Source organism: Gymnoscopelus microlampas (assembly GCF_963454915.1).
Source record: "Gymnoscopelus microlampas genome assembly, chromosome: 7".
NCBI lineage: Eukaryota > Metazoa > Chordata > Actinopteri > Myctophiformes > Myctophidae > Gymnoscopelus > Gymnoscopelus microlampas.
In genome coordinates this window covers 58,324,819-58,340,439 of record NC_139944.1, presented here as the reverse complement: position 1 = coordinate 58,340,439, position 15,621 = coordinate 58,324,819, and the positions used below count along the sequence as shown (strand labels likewise).

The 15,621-nt window shown below is 41.0% G+C and overlaps 2 protein-coding genes across 2 annotated transcripts in view; one reads left to right on the top strand and one right to left on the bottom strand.

Annotated features, from left to right (window-relative positions):
- Positions 1–5,166: 5,166 nt before the first annotated feature.
- Positions 5,167–7,371, bottom strand: LOC311048693 (heat shock protein HSP 90-alpha-like; the record flags this gene model as incomplete). Its single annotated transcript, XM_084061955.1, has 1 exon — positions 5,167–7,371. The coding sequence occupies one exon, from the start codon at positions 7,369–7,371 to the stop codon at positions 5,167–5,169; it is 2,205 nt and encodes a 734-aa protein (XP_083918081.1).
- A 3,976-nt stretch (positions 7,372–11,347) lies between these two features.
- Positions 11,348–15,621, top strand: part of LOC311048692 (uncharacterized protein) — a gene marked incomplete at its 3' end in the record, with an annotated part of 174,773 nt that continues 170,499 nt past the window's right edge. Inside the window, exon 1 of the mRNA XM_084061954.1 lies at positions 11,348–11,459. The remainder of the gene's footprint in view (positions 11,460–15,621) is intronic.

Sequence of the window (15,621 nt, the reverse complement as noted above, 5' to 3'; positions counted from 1 at the left end):
GACCCCTGAGCCACTGTTAATCTAACCCTAACCCTAACGCTTATAAAATACTAGTTTCAATATTATTCTACTGTTAATTTTACCCTAACGCTTATAAAATATTATTTATTTATTTATTGAAATGTATTGAAAATCTTCTGGCACAGGATGCAATCCTCTACGCCAGACTCAACACAATATAAAAAATATTTCTTTTCAAATTGTGACATTCACAATTCACAATGTACAACCCTTCAAACCACCCCACCCCACATACTATCCCCCACTATACATACGGTACACACAATTTCATTTTCACATAAAAAAAAATAAAAATCTGTTGGTTAACCAGTCTATTAAGTTACAAGTCTATGAAGTTACAAGCCAGCCCTATAATTGTACAGAAAGTCTTTTGATGACCAGAATTTGTCAAGTCTATTCTTGAAGGTATTGACTGAAGGAGCCTGGACCACTTCCTCTGGAAGTTTGTTCCATGTTCTTACAGCTCGAATTGTAAAGAAATTCTTTCTCTTTTCAGAGTGACAGTTTAGTGGTAGCAATTTTAAGGAATTCCCTCTTAACTCGTACTTATTGTCTCAGAAGTGGACGACAGGCTCGGCTGTGAAGTCATATATCTGGTGAACAAGTTTATAGACCTCAATCATATCTCCTCTGTGTCTCCTATATACTAACGTTGGTAGCTGTAAATGTCTTAACCTTCCTTCATATGACATTTCTTTCAGACCTGGAATTCATTTAGTAGCCTTTCTCTGAACCTTCTCAATGTTCTCTATATATTTGATTTTGTAAGGACAGACTGAGCTTGCAAATTCAAGATGAGACCTCACCAAGGATTTGTATAGTGGTATAAATAATTCTTTGCGTGAATTTAAAACGTTCTTCTGATTATCGCCAACATGGAATTTGCTTTTTTTACTTTTTCAGAGATGTGTGTTTGAAATTCTAATGAATTGTCAACGACAACACCTATGTCCTTTTCTTCCTCTATTTGATGAATCACCGAATCTCCAACTGTATAGTTGGCCAAGTTGGCACTTGTTTTCCCAATGTGTAATTGTTTACATTTGTCTGGATTTAATTTCAATAGCCACCTATCACACCAGTTGCTAGTACTCTGGAGATATGCTTGAAGTTGAGCTATGTCAGTGTCCTTGGTAATAATTCTAAATATTTTCGTGTCATCCGCAAAAAGGTAAGTATCAGATTGTATCACACTTGGTAAATCATTTATGTAAATAACAAAAAGCACAGGGCCTAATACGGATCCCTGTGGGACTCCAGAGGTCACTGCCTTCCAATCTGAAGTGGCTCCACCTGCTGTTTCCTGTTACTAAGAAAATCTTGCATCCAACTGATAACTCTGTCATCTATACAGTAGGACCTTAATTTTGATATTAATCTCTTATGGGGAACTTTATCAAAAGCTTTTTGGAAGTCCATATATATGCAATCAACTGACTCTCCTCTATCTAAAGCTGCTGACCATTTATCAAGAACCGTGAGAAGTTGGAGTGTGGTCGATCTTCCAGATATAAAACCGTACTGTTTATTACTTAAGAGCTTATTATTGGACTTCATATGATCTACAATGTATGCCCTAATTAATTGTTCCATTGTTTTACATAACACAGATGTCAGACTAACAGGTCTGTAGTTCCCTGCTATTGCCTTACTTCCTTTCTTGAAAATTGCACTGATTTGTGCCTCTTTCCAACCACACGGTACAGTTGCTTCCTCCAAAGTGTTATTAAATAGCATTGTTACTGGTTCAGCAATCACACTAGCTAGTTCCTTTACAATCCTAGGATGTATTGCATCAGGCCCTGGAGATTTGTAAATGTTCATGCTCTGTAACTGTGTTCATGCTCTGTAACTCTGTTTTGTGTCCTCAGTGGTTATTATAAGACATAAGTTTCAATATTATTCTACTGTTAATTTAACCCTAACCCTAACGCTTATAAAATATTAGTTTCAATATTATTCTACTGTAAATTTAACCCTAACGCTTATAAAATATTAGTTTCAATATTATTCTACTGTTAATTTAACACTAACCCTAACGCTTATAAAATATTAGTTTCAATATTATTCTACTGTTAATCTAATCAATTCAATGTCTGGACATGTTAATGTATTCTGCAATTGCCCTTTGTCACCACCAGGGGGCAGCAAAGCCGCAGGCTGAAAACCCACCTCTTCAGGACACACTACCCTTCCTCTTCCTTGCCTAATTGTTGTCATTCCAAACTGGAAAATCAAACTGGAAAATTCCCAAGTAAAATGAAAGTAGCAAAAATCAAACCGTTATATAAAACTGGGGACAGACACCACTTTACAAATGACAGGCCTGTTTCATTGCTTTCTCAGTTTTCTAAGATTTTAGACAAAGTATTCAATGCCAGACTGGACACATACATTGAGAAACACAGACTGCTTGTCTTAATTAATTGAAGAGATCACTAATTGTATAGATAGAAAAAGTATGCTATAAGAATATTTAAAGATTAAAAAAGAAAAACGTTGATACTATTAATCATAATATATTATTAGATACATTGGAAAGGTATGGTGTTAGAGGGGTAGTGCTGAACTGGATGAGCACAAGTCAACACTCATGTGTGGGGTTCCTCAGGGTTCAATTTTGGGTCCAAAACTGTTCATACTTTATATAAATGACATCCGCAAAGGATCAAATATTTTTACATTTGTTTTACTTGCTGACAACACTAATATTTTGCTGCAGCTGCTTTTGAAGGTGATCACATCAGAAATAAATACAATGAAACTGTGACAAAAACAAACTGTTGGTTTTAACTTCAATAAAACAAAGATCATGCTTCCTGGAAACCACAGAATGGACACACAAGCAACTGTGGTGATAGATAATGTAAATATAGAAAGATGTGTTGTCTAACCTCAATATGTCGTCATGGCATCAGGCTCCATATATGGGCACAAAAAGGGGCGTGCCCATATATGGGCATATTCTGATGATATCAGCGATCTCCATATATGGGCATAAAAGGGACTGACATATATAGAGATCTGCTGGTTGTCCAGAGCCACAGATCCGACCGCTCTGCCCATATATGGTCATGTGCATATATGGAACCGACGACTTCAAACTGGGCGCACGCATCGGCAAAGACTGGAGGGAGTGCCGTGCCCGCCGTCAGGAGTAATTGGGATATCCAGGTAGACAGACATAAACAGACATCACCATAAATGGGCACAAAAGGGACACAGACTCTATGACTCAGCCATATTGGTGGGATCGGCGATGCGACATAGGTGTTCGGGCCGCTATGCAGATGTGAGTGCTGCGGCCCCAACCTCTAGTTGTATGAAATTGTGTCGCAGGTTAAACTTTTTCATAGATTTACTTTGACATCAGTGTTATAAATTAAATATATGTTTGTGTTTGTTTACGCATGTTTTCTATGTTGGGTTCATGTTAACCCTGTAAGACCCAGCGATATATACTATATTTTATAAAGAAAGGAGTTTAAATAATTAGTTTTTCTGTTATTTTTTCACCTCTAAATCCTCATTGGGTCCTATTGTTTAGTCTTACAATGCCATTGGCCAGGATATTTGCATATAAATACCCCCCACAGAGCCAGGAATCATCACAACTTGAAAAATCTCTGTTGGAACAGCATCTCTTTTTTCTCTGGAAGATAGTCCTCACAAAAACGTAAGTAATATGCCTGTAATTTGTAATATTTGTTTTGGTGAACATTACAATGTCTAGAACATGTACATATGTTATTATTGTGAAATATATGTCCCAAATTTAAATCAAAGCATGATTCATACTTGTTGCTTTTGGTCAACGTTGGCCTATCTTGGATGCAAAAAATACAAGGGTAGGCCTAATGTTTACCTGCTACTGTTCAGCCTTATATATAGTTTTCACAATTGATTTAAACAGTTATATGTGTATTTCCCCCACTTTGCATTACTATATATATATATATATATATATATATATATATATATATATATATTTGTTCATTACTCATTCGAGGGGTGGTGGGTACTGCTCTGGACCAGCATTCTGCTCTAGGCATGGTATCTCTATGCCATTCACCAGAACAACCCTCTCATTCTGATAATGGAACATTCCATTCACCAGAACAACCCTCTCATTCTGATAATGGAACATTCCATTCACCAGAACAACCCTCTCATTCTGATAATGGAACATTCCATTCACCAGAACAACCCTCTCATTCTGATAATGGAACATTCCATTCACCAGAACAACCCTCTCATTCTGATAATGGAATATTCCATTCTACCAGTCCAACAGGGTACTTCAGGTCACACTGTTTCCCAAACAGTGTCACTGACCATTTTTTGTGGGGTACATTTCCCTTTATTTTTTGTTTCATACATTTTGTAGGAAACGTATTTTTACTTCAAAAGATTTAAAATTTTACTCCAAAGATTCTAAATTTCAAACGAATCCTAACATTTTTCAATAAATACGTTTTTAAAAAAAATCAGCACATCTACAAGCTCACAACACGTCGCGATGCGACGTGTTGTGAGCTTGTAGGTCTGTAGCTATTTTCACTAGTTTGGGTCGCGGGAAGATATTCTCTTTTGGTCCTCGAGATAAAAAGTTTGGGAAACACTGCTTTAGGAAATGTGTCGTCACCATGAACTCTTTATTTCTTATTCAAGTTCAAGCTTTCCCAAATGTGTAAAACCCCAGGAAGGGCTGCCAGGAGGGGGCACCAGTGGGAAGTCCTTGGAAAAAAAAATCATAATATTTTTAACTCAATTCAAATTGATAAGATTGTTGTGCCAATTGTACTGGCGTCCCTATTTTTATCATTTTGTTGTCCAAAGTTTTTGTCCCCCCAAAAAGTGAGAATAACAGATCTACAAGCTTGAAATACAACGTGTTTGTGAGCTTCCTTGGATCAACTGTTTTTTTTTATTTATTTTTTTAAAGCTATTTCACAATAGGGGGGCTGCGCCAGAGGATATGACTGTTTGGGGGTCCTTGGTAATGGAAAGGTTTGAGGACCCCTCCCTCAGACAGCAAACACCTCCACTGGACGTTTTACACATTTTCCCCCTTTTTTTTAAACCAACAACATTCACCATTGGAAAAGGTGGCGGTTTGTACTGTAAGAGCTGAGGAGGCGGTGCTTAATCCACTTCCTCCATACGAGAGGTGTAGTCATCGTCGTCATCGCCCTCTAGCGGTGGGACGACGGCTGCGGCGGCCCCCTCCTCTTCCTCCATCTCCCCCTCCTCCTCATCGTCGATGGCCAGGCCCAGCCGGATCATCCTGTGGATGCGGTCGGAGTAGGTCTGGGGGTCGTCCAGCGAGAAGCCCGAGGACAGCAGCGCCGTCTCAAACAGCATGTTGACCAGGTCCTTGACGGCCTTGTCGCTGTGGTCCAGGTCCACCTTCTTCCTCAGGGCCTCCACGATGGAGTGGTCCGGGTTGACCTCCAGGTGCCTCTTGGCCGCCATGTAGGTGGAGGTGGCGTTGTCCCGCAGGGTCTCGGCCTTCACGATGCGCTCCATGTTGGCCGTCCAGCCGTGGACGCCGGTCACGATGCAGCAGGGGGACGAGACCAGCCGGTTGGACACGGTGACCTTCTCCACCTTCTTGTCCAGGATCTGCTTCATGACCTTGCAGAGGTTCTCAAACTTGCTCTTGTCCTCCTCCCGTTTCTTCTTCTCCTCCTCGTCCTCGGGGAGCTCCAGGCCCTCCTTGGTGACGGAGACCAGGGTCTTGCCGTCAAAGTCCTTGAGCTGCCCGACACAGTACTCGTCCATGGGCTCCGTCATGTACACCACCTCGTAGCCACGCTTGCACACACACTCCACAAATGCAGAGTGAGCCACCTGGTCCTTGCTCTCACCAGTGATGTAGTAGATGGACTTCTGGTTGGGCTTCATGCGGGAGATGTAGTCTGAGAGGGATATCATCTCGTCACCTGACAGGGAGGTGTGGTACCGTAGAAGCTCAGACAGCTTCTTACGGTTCTGAGAATCCATGTGGATGCCCAGTTTCAGGTTCTTGGAGAAGGCTTCGTAAAACTTCTTGTAGTTCTCCTTGTCCTCTGCCAACTCTGCAAAGAGCTCCAAGCATTTCTTGATGATGTTCTTGCGGATCACCTTGAGAATCTTGTTCTGCTGCAGCATCTCTCTGGAGATGTTGAGGGGCAGGTCTTCAGAATCCACCACTCCGCGCACAAAGTTCAGGTACTCTGGGATAATGTCTTCACAGTTGTCCATGATGAAGACCCTTCTGACGTACAGCTTGATGTTCTTCTTCTTCTTGTTCTCAAAGAGGTCAAAGGGCGCGCGGCGGGGAATGAACAGCAGGGCTCGGAACTCCAGCTGGCCCTCCACGGAGAAGTGTTTGACCGCCAGGTGCTCCTCCCAGTCGTTGGTCAGACTCTTGTAGAACTCTCCATACTCCTCGTTGGTGATGTCGTCAGGCTTCCGGTTCCAGATGGGCTTGGTCTTGTTCAGCTCCTCCTGGTTGATGTATTTCTCCTTGATCTTCTTCTTCTTCTTCTTGTCCTTGTCCTTGTCCTTTGAGTCCGCCTCCTCGTCTTCAGAGCCCACATCCTCCACCTGAGGCTTGTCCTCGTCTTCTTCCTTCTCCCCTTCCTCCTCCTTGGCGGGCTTCTCTTCCTCCTCAGCCTCGTCGTCGCTGATCTCCTTGTCGCGTTCCTTCTCCACAAACAGGCTGATGGGGTAACCGATGAACTGAGAGTGCTTCTTGACGACCTCCTTGATCCTCTTCTCCTCGGTGAACTCCGTCTGGTCCTCCTTCAGGTGAAGAACCACCTTGGTCCCACGGCCGATGGGCTCGCCGCTATCCAGCTTGACCGTAAAGGAGCCTCCGGCCACCGACTCCCAGGCGTACTGCTCGTCGTCGTTGTGCTTGGTGACCACGGTCACCCGGTCGGCCACCAGGTACGCAGAGTAGAAACCCACGCCGAACTGACCGATCATGGAGACGTCCGCTCCGGCCTGCAGGGCCTCCATGAAGGCCTTGGTGCCGGACCGTGCGATAACGCCCAGGTTGTTGATCAGGTCGGCCTTGGTCATACCGACGCCGGTGTCGATCAGGGTCAGGGTGCGCTCGGCCGGGTTGGGGACGATGTCGATCTTAAGCTCCTTGCCGCTGTCCAGCTTGGACGCGTCGGTCAGACTTTCGTAGCGGATCTTGTCCAAAGCATCGGAGGCGTTGGAGATCAGCTCCCTGAGGAAGATCTCCTTGTTGGAGTAGAACGTGTTAATGATGAGGGACATGAGCTGAGCAATCTCTGCCTGGAAAGAAAAGGTCTCAGCCTCCTCCTCCTCGTGGTGCACGTTGTCCTCGGCCATCTTATCGAGTTGAGTAATATCTAGAATAAAATGCTACTAATTAATAGTAATATATATAATATATATATTATATTTTTTAAACTTAGTTTTTCTGTGTTAGATTCCTTTTCCCAGATTAGATTGCTGTCTTTCTATCGATCTCAAGGTTGCCGCAGAAATGTCACAGTTAAGCAGGTAAGCTTAATCAATGCTTTATATAGGCTCATGAGCTTTGGTCTGACGTCACACACTGCAACACAGCCTGTCGCCTAACGATGCTGATTTATGCAGGCGTGTCCTGAATTAGGCTTGTTGATCTCCATATTTGGGCAACAGTAAAGGACAGTTATACTCCCTCAGAGATGTGTGGAATTTACACCTTTTTGTTTACCTTGTTGTTTAATGACTAAAGTTCATCCTTACTCTGCTTATTGATCTCACACACATCTGCTAAATGCTAAATTGCAAGTGATATATTGTTCACACACATTTACAGAGAGACATCAACAGAATATAATTTGGACCAAAGATCAAAGGACAGACATCCTCTGTATTTCTCAGTCCTTGTCCCTTTTATTCCCATATATGGAATCCCTGATGTCATCAGTATATGCCCAAATGCCCATATATGGGCATGCTGATATAACTATTCATAGGGTTGGGCAATATGGTAAAAAATATTATATAAAAAAATGTTGAGGCAAAATCAAGATCCACGATCGTATCACAATTTATTTTTCATGTTGGTTTTCAGGATTATTATTATTTTATTATGATTACTAATACAATATATGCTGATTCATTATATGTATATGATTATTAATATTATTATTATTATAAGAATACAAATCATATACCAAAACATTTCAAATTATTATTTATTAACACACTAATTTAAAACAAATTGTTTGGTGAAAATATGTTCTTAAAGGATTTATATATATATGAATTACATAAGATTTATACAATATTTTGGTCTGGCTTCCCTTTTTTTTTTTTTTTACATCTAAACTATCTAAGCCAGAAAACACCCTTGTGTAGACAAGGATTAACACATTTTTTTTTGTTAAAAGCATAACAAAAAAAAATAACCAAGTGTATTGATAACATAGGTGTAAGAATGTACTATTAATATCATCTTTTTTTGTATGTGTTTTTTGTAAATGTGTTTGCCATTTAAAGTTGTGTCCAACTAATTTAATCAGGCATAAACAGGTTTTAGCTATATTCTAAGGTCCCCTGTCAGGCAGACCCTAGAATCTAGGGTGGGGGCCTTCTGCCTCGACCGTGTCGGGGGGAAAGAAGAGAGAGAGAGGGAGAGACAGAGAGAGATACAAGTAGTAACAATAACAATAGTAGCAAATATAATAGTGTAAGATATTATATGATAATATAATATAGTGCAACAATAATGTGTATACAGTATATAATGGTATAAGAATGTTAAGATAATATACAGTATAGTGTAGTGGTATAGTAGGAATCCACGGTCGTGCTTCATGGAGAGGCCCGGTCCGCAGTCACAGTCTTGATCTGCAGCTGGGGGTCCGTAGTGACAGTCCATGGAACTGCAACGTGGGAGATAAAAGAAACTCCGGGGAGCGGGTCCCCGGGTGTGGAATTAGTGACAGGCCTTACTAGAGCGTGAATCCGTACAGTGTTGACGAGAACGTGGTTAATAATGTTTTTTTTGGTATGCACATGACACGAAAATTACGGAAATATTAACGTGACTGGGGTGGCTAAGTATATGGAACACGGACATTACCGCGAGTGACTGCAAAGAGACAGTATGTGGCAAATATATATGTGTGTATATATATTAGCGAGATCCTCTCGCTAACGACGTTCCCTTCCGATGTGGTTCGTACTGAGCCAAAATATTTCTTAAAGAAAATTATTATGGCCCAAAGAGCCAAATGTATAGTGAACAATTAAAAGTAGATGTAACAAAGCCTACATGTATGATGGAAGTTGTGGCGAACTTGACGTTTGACATGTTCTTGTGGTAGAACATAGCAGCTACAATGGAAGAGGACAGTGATAACAGGACACAAAAAGAAGATGGCACCAAGGAAGCGTGGAATTAAGCCAATTTGTAAGCAAGGGATAATATACGGGGAGGTGGTCATTATTGAAAATTAAAGCCCGACAGGGTGATTATCCACTGACGCGGAGCGGAGGTGGATAATCACACTAAAATGTTCATTTTGTTTTGTAAAGGGACTTTGGGTACTAAGAAAAGCACTATATAAGTCTGATTGTTAGGATGGCCAGCTTTGCGGTTGGAATTAGCACAGAGGCATGGAATAAAGTTCAACCAGACCGGTGTATTTATTTACCACAACCAACATAGATAACTTTCAATCATTGTTTCCACATTGACATGGTGGTATCTAGCTTTCCACCCCTCTGCTCTCTCTGACAACTGGCAGCCTTTTATACAGCTGCAGCTAATGAGCCTGGACTGCTCCATTCCAAGGGGTGTGTTATAAATCTAAACATAATAAATACATGAATACCTATACAGTTAACCCACATACACATATATTACAAAACTCTTAAGAACTACAACAATCATGATTATTTTTCCTTGTTCCACACAACATAAATATCATCAATAGCTAAAGCACATCACAACCCCCCTCTGACCTCCTGACTATGGTCCAGCCCAATCTACTGAACCACACCAGGTACTGTTAAGCATTCAATTAAACTCAACAATAAAACCTCACCCTAAATACATATTGCTCTCTTATCACACTCATACCCATTACACATTGCACTTGCCCTTCATGATTATAATTCAATAAATACTTAAAATCATTGTGCAAAATACAACTGTGCAAAACATCAGTAACAGAGGACCTCTCTCTGTTACACTGATGTATTATTATTATTATTATTATTACCCTTATTATTATTATGAATTAACATTAACCCTGTTTTGGACATGTCATTGTCAGCAAAGATCTAGCAAAAATAGGTGTGGCTTTATTCTTTATTCATTATAACGTGGAAAGTTCTAATGAAAAGGTGAGTTCTATGATAAACTACACAGTTATAATGATAAACTATAGTTATAATGATAAACTATAGTTAAAGGTAGGGTAAGTGATTTTCTTTGGTTAAAATAAGGGTTAAATAGCTCTATATTTTGATAGTACTCATTGCTATAGAGTGCTTGTTCAGTAAAAGGAGTCTCCTTGTCTCTCCAGCTCTTTATAAAACAGAAAATGCATTTTCGTTTCAGTTTCATTTCCAATTTTATCCAATCAGGATAGAGAACTCAATCAGAATATAGATTAAACAAGTGAAATTGGAAGTGATGACACTAAGAAATGAGCAGGTAAAATTGAAACTGGAACACTATAAAAATGAAGCTTAAAAATGGGTAGGCTACTTTCTCCTGATTGGCTGAGATTTTGACACCTACCGGAAAATGTATTCTCTGTTTATTAAAGAGCTGGAGAGACGGGGAGACTCCTGTTACTGAACAAACAAACACTCTATGGCAATTATTACTATAGTGCTATTTAACCTTTTAACAAAATACTTTTTGTTTTAACCAAAAGATATCACTTACCCTACCTTTAAATGATAAACTAAACGTGTAGCAGGCTATGGATTCAATACAATGCGATACCAACCCATAAAGCTTTAATTAAACCCTACAGTATATACAGTAAATAGTTGCCGGCTGGTCCACTCCCTTTTACGCTGGGGAAAATAGGCTAATAGCAGCTCTACAAGCTCACAACACCACGTTGCAAAGGGTATTGAGAGCTTGTAGATCGCCAAAAGGGAACAGATCACACACTGCAGCATAATAATGTGTTTTATTTTAAATCAGTAAATTGAACATCCGGGAACATGATCCTGTTGGAGAGGAATGTTTCAGCCCCGTAATGATGATGGAGGGAAAAGCAACATGATTGGTGGATCCGCAGCAAAGAGGACAAATGTAAACCCTCTCAACCCGACCGAGCCGAGCCGAGCCGAGCTTACAGCAGCACAGGACGAGCCGAGCGACTGGACCGTCCAAACAACCGAACCGGACCGAACCGGACCGGACCAAAAGGACACGTTTCCCCACCGACCTGCCTGCGGTAAGACATGAGACACAGACAGACAGACAGACAGACAGACAGACAGGCTCACGGCAATGCGAACCGCAAGAAGGGGGAAAAAAAGTACACACACACACACACACACACACACACACACACACACACACACACACACACACACACACACACACACACACACACACACACACACACACACACACAATGGATGCGATCTCTAGAATAAAGAAGATAATCAAGGATTCGTCTGTGATGTCACAACTAATGGGTGAACTGTAGCGGAAGTGCATGAGACTCAGGCTGTTGTTTTTTTGATTGATTGAATACTTTATGAACAGTTATATATATATATATATATATATATATATATATATATATATATATATATATATATATATATATATATATATATATATATATATACTTTATGAACAGTTTGTAAATAGTACAGATTATACAATGATGCTCAAAGGGTAACACAAGGGCTTGTTTCCATTGTGGTCCTATTCAATTCATCATTGAATTCATCAATACACAATAATTTACAATAAATCATCAACACTAGCAATGAAAGTTTATGTAAAGAAAACAATGATAATAATAATTATATAATATAATAATAATTATTAATTATTATTAATAATAATGATAATAATAATATTAATAATAGTATTATTAATAATAATAATATGAATAATAATAATAATATTATTAATAATAATATTAATAATACTATTAATAATATTATTATTATGAATATTATTATTAATAATAATAATAATAATAATAGGGCCCTTTTACCCTGTCTCCTCCATATGACCATAGCAGTGTGTTTGTGTGCTCATCATATCTTTTAACTGATCGTTCTTCAACTTTTTGTCACCATGTTTGCTTCATTGTGTCTTGATGAACACTTTTTAATGCATTTAATGCAAGGTAACACATAGCCCTAGAATGTCTGTGATCTTACATACATTTCAAGTATTTACTTGAAATGTATGTAAGATCACAGACATTCTAGGGCTAGGTAACACACACACACACACACACACACACACACACACACACACACACACACACACACACACACACACACACACACACACACACACACACACACACAAGACGCTTTACATTTTATTATGCAACAATACAATCTCTGCCTGCAAGTACAGGCTACGCAGATACTTCCGGGTTGTTCGTGACGTCACCGACGCATCCATGCGCCGCTTCCTCTCGGGCAAACGCGCAGAACAGTGGGCGGGGGACGTTGCTCGGCCGGCCAATGGGAGTCTCCGCGGAGCCAGCTGCTGCCGCGCCGCAGCCAATGGGAGCGTCCGTTGTTCAGCCGGCCCGTCCAATGGGAGACGAGGTTAGTGCGCGGGCCCGTTCCAGACGGCCCCGCCCCTCCCTGCCCACCGCTGCTGCTAAAAAAACTTCACCAAATAAACAGAATGAGAGCTTTAGACCCTCATAGACACTCATAGACACTCATAGACCCTCTGTAGACCCTCTGTAGACCCTGTGTAGATCTATAGTAGAGCTGTAGACCCTCTAGTAGAGCTACAACAACACAAAGGTAAGAACAAAGCTCTAGTTTTAATACTTCACTCTGCTGTGCGCGCGCGCTGTGTGTTTCTTTCTGTGCGCGAGCGGCCGTGATGCGTGTCCTCGCGCGCGTGCGTGCGCTCGCTCGTGCACAACAACTCGCATCCTCACCGTGAGAGAGTCTATAGACCCTCAAATAGATATATAGACCCCCTGTCTGTCTGAATGAGATGAAATAAACTCCGGACTCAAGCTTTATGTAAAGAAAGACTTCCTTTCCTTCCCGCCTTTCTCCTTTCCTCTGTCCTTGCCCCTCAGCCCCCTCAGCCCCCCCTTTCTGTTTTTTTTCCTCCTTTCTTCTAAACTGTCATGGCGTTTTGTGTGTGTGTGTGTGTGTGTGTGTGTGTGTGTGTGTGTGTGTGTGTGTGTGTGTGTGTGTGTGTGTGTGTGTGTGTGTGTGTGTGTGTGTGTGTGTGTGTGTGTCCTTGGAAATAAACGCAGTAAAACATCTTCTAGTTGTAAAGCAGCTTCAGTGAGGATGATGATGAATATGAAGAAGATGTAGAGGGTGAGTGTCTGTCTGTCTCTCCTCCTGGAGGGACAGACAGGTGAGCAGACAGACAGACAGACAGACAGACAGACAGACAGACAGACAGACACATGTTTCATCTGAACATAAAGCTAAACGTCGCTGAAACGGAAAAACAGCAGATCTGTAAGACCTCTATGAGATATACTGTTATATCTATAGTCTATGAGCCTCATGCTGTGGGCTTGTAGATCTGATATACTGTAGCTCTATGAGCCTCATGCTGTGGGCTTGTAGATCTGATATACTGTAGCTCCGTGAGCCTCATGCTGTGGGCTTGTAGATCTGTTATACTGTAGCTCTGTGAGCCTCATGCTGTGGGCTTGTAGATCTGATATACTGTAGCTCTATGAGCCTCATGCTGTGGGCTTGTAGATCTGTTATACTGTAGCTCTGTGAGCCTCATGATGTGGGCTTGTAGATCTGCTGTTTCTTCTCACTGCCGAGTGACAGCATCACTGAAAAGCTGCTAGCATCAATCAGGCAGGGCTACTCTTGTGTTTATGCTGCTAGCATCAACCAGGCAGGGCTACTCTTGTGTTTATGCTGCTAGCATGAACCAGGCAGGGCTACTCTTGTGTTTATGCTGCTAGCATCAACCAGGCAGGGCTACTCTTGTGTTTATGCTGCTAGCATGAACCAGGCAGGGCTACTCTTATGTTTATGCTGCTAGCATGAACCAGGCAGGGCTACTCTTGTGTTTATGCTGCTAGCATGAACCAGGCAGGGCTACTCTTGTGTTTATGCTGCTAGCATCAACCAGGCAGGGCTACTCTTGTGTTTATGCTGCTAGCATGAACCAGGCAGGGCTACTCATATGTTTATGAAACCAGGCAGAGCTACTCGTATGTTTATGAAACCAGGCAGAGCTACTCGTATGTTTATGAAACCAGGCAGAGCTACTCATATGTTTATGAAACCAGGCAGAGCTACTCATATGTTTATGAAACCAGGCAGAGCTACTCGTATGTTTATGAAACCAGGCAGAGCTACTCGTATTTTTATGAAACCAGGCAGAGCTACTCATATGTTTATGAAACCAGGCAGAGCTACTCGTATGTTTATGAAACCAGGCAGAGCTACTCATATGTTTATGAAACCAGGCAGAGCTACTCGTATGTTCATGAAACCAGGCAGAGCTACTCGTATGTTTATGAAACCAGGCAGGGCTACTCTTATGTTTATACTAACTAGGTTTTATATAAACACGTACACATCGTTTCCTGTTAATAAATGAACGTAATTTTGTCTTTTTGTCTTGAAAAATAAAGCTGGAATCATTTGAGTCGTTTATATAAATATGTAAATATGTAAATGAGGGCATCATGGATTATTTGGGACACGTGTCTCATTCCTGTTTGTTGTGTCTTAAAGAAACACTCACAAGTGTTTTGTTTTTGGGCAACTTGTGTCAGTGTTGTTATAATGTTATGGTGTGTGTGTGTGTGTGTGTGTGTGTGTGTGTGTGTGTGTGTGTGTGTGTGTGTGTGTGTGTGTGTGTGTTATAATGTTATGTATGGATGTTATAACATTGTTATGTATGTATGAATGCATGTTATAATGTTATGTATGTATGTATGTTATGAGAGCAACACACTCATTGTTTGTGAGTACTGGAGGCTAACTATCATATGTATGGTTGTGTAGTAGTTATAGTTATGTATGGGTCGCGTCGCGTGTAGTTATCATTTATTCAATCTGGGAACACATCGCCAAATGAAAAGGAAAAACAGCGCCCTCTGCTGTTTTTGACTATCTCACTTGGCTCTGGGAGGAAGTCGACGTAGCACACGTACGCAAGGAAAACGGGTTTTGGTCTGCCTTCAGTGCATCACTTCTGTTGGTGCGACTATGTTTTCATTCCCACTAACAATATTTCTACACAGAACACTAACACCACTTTTCCCAGAGAACATGGATGGTTTTGGTTATAAGCCCACTTGTTTCTATGATGAAAGAGCAAGTTAAAATGTGAATATCTTTCTGTGGTTTTGTCTGCTCCGAGGACGCTATTGTTAACTGAGTTTCGGTTTGTTTCTAGTGGGG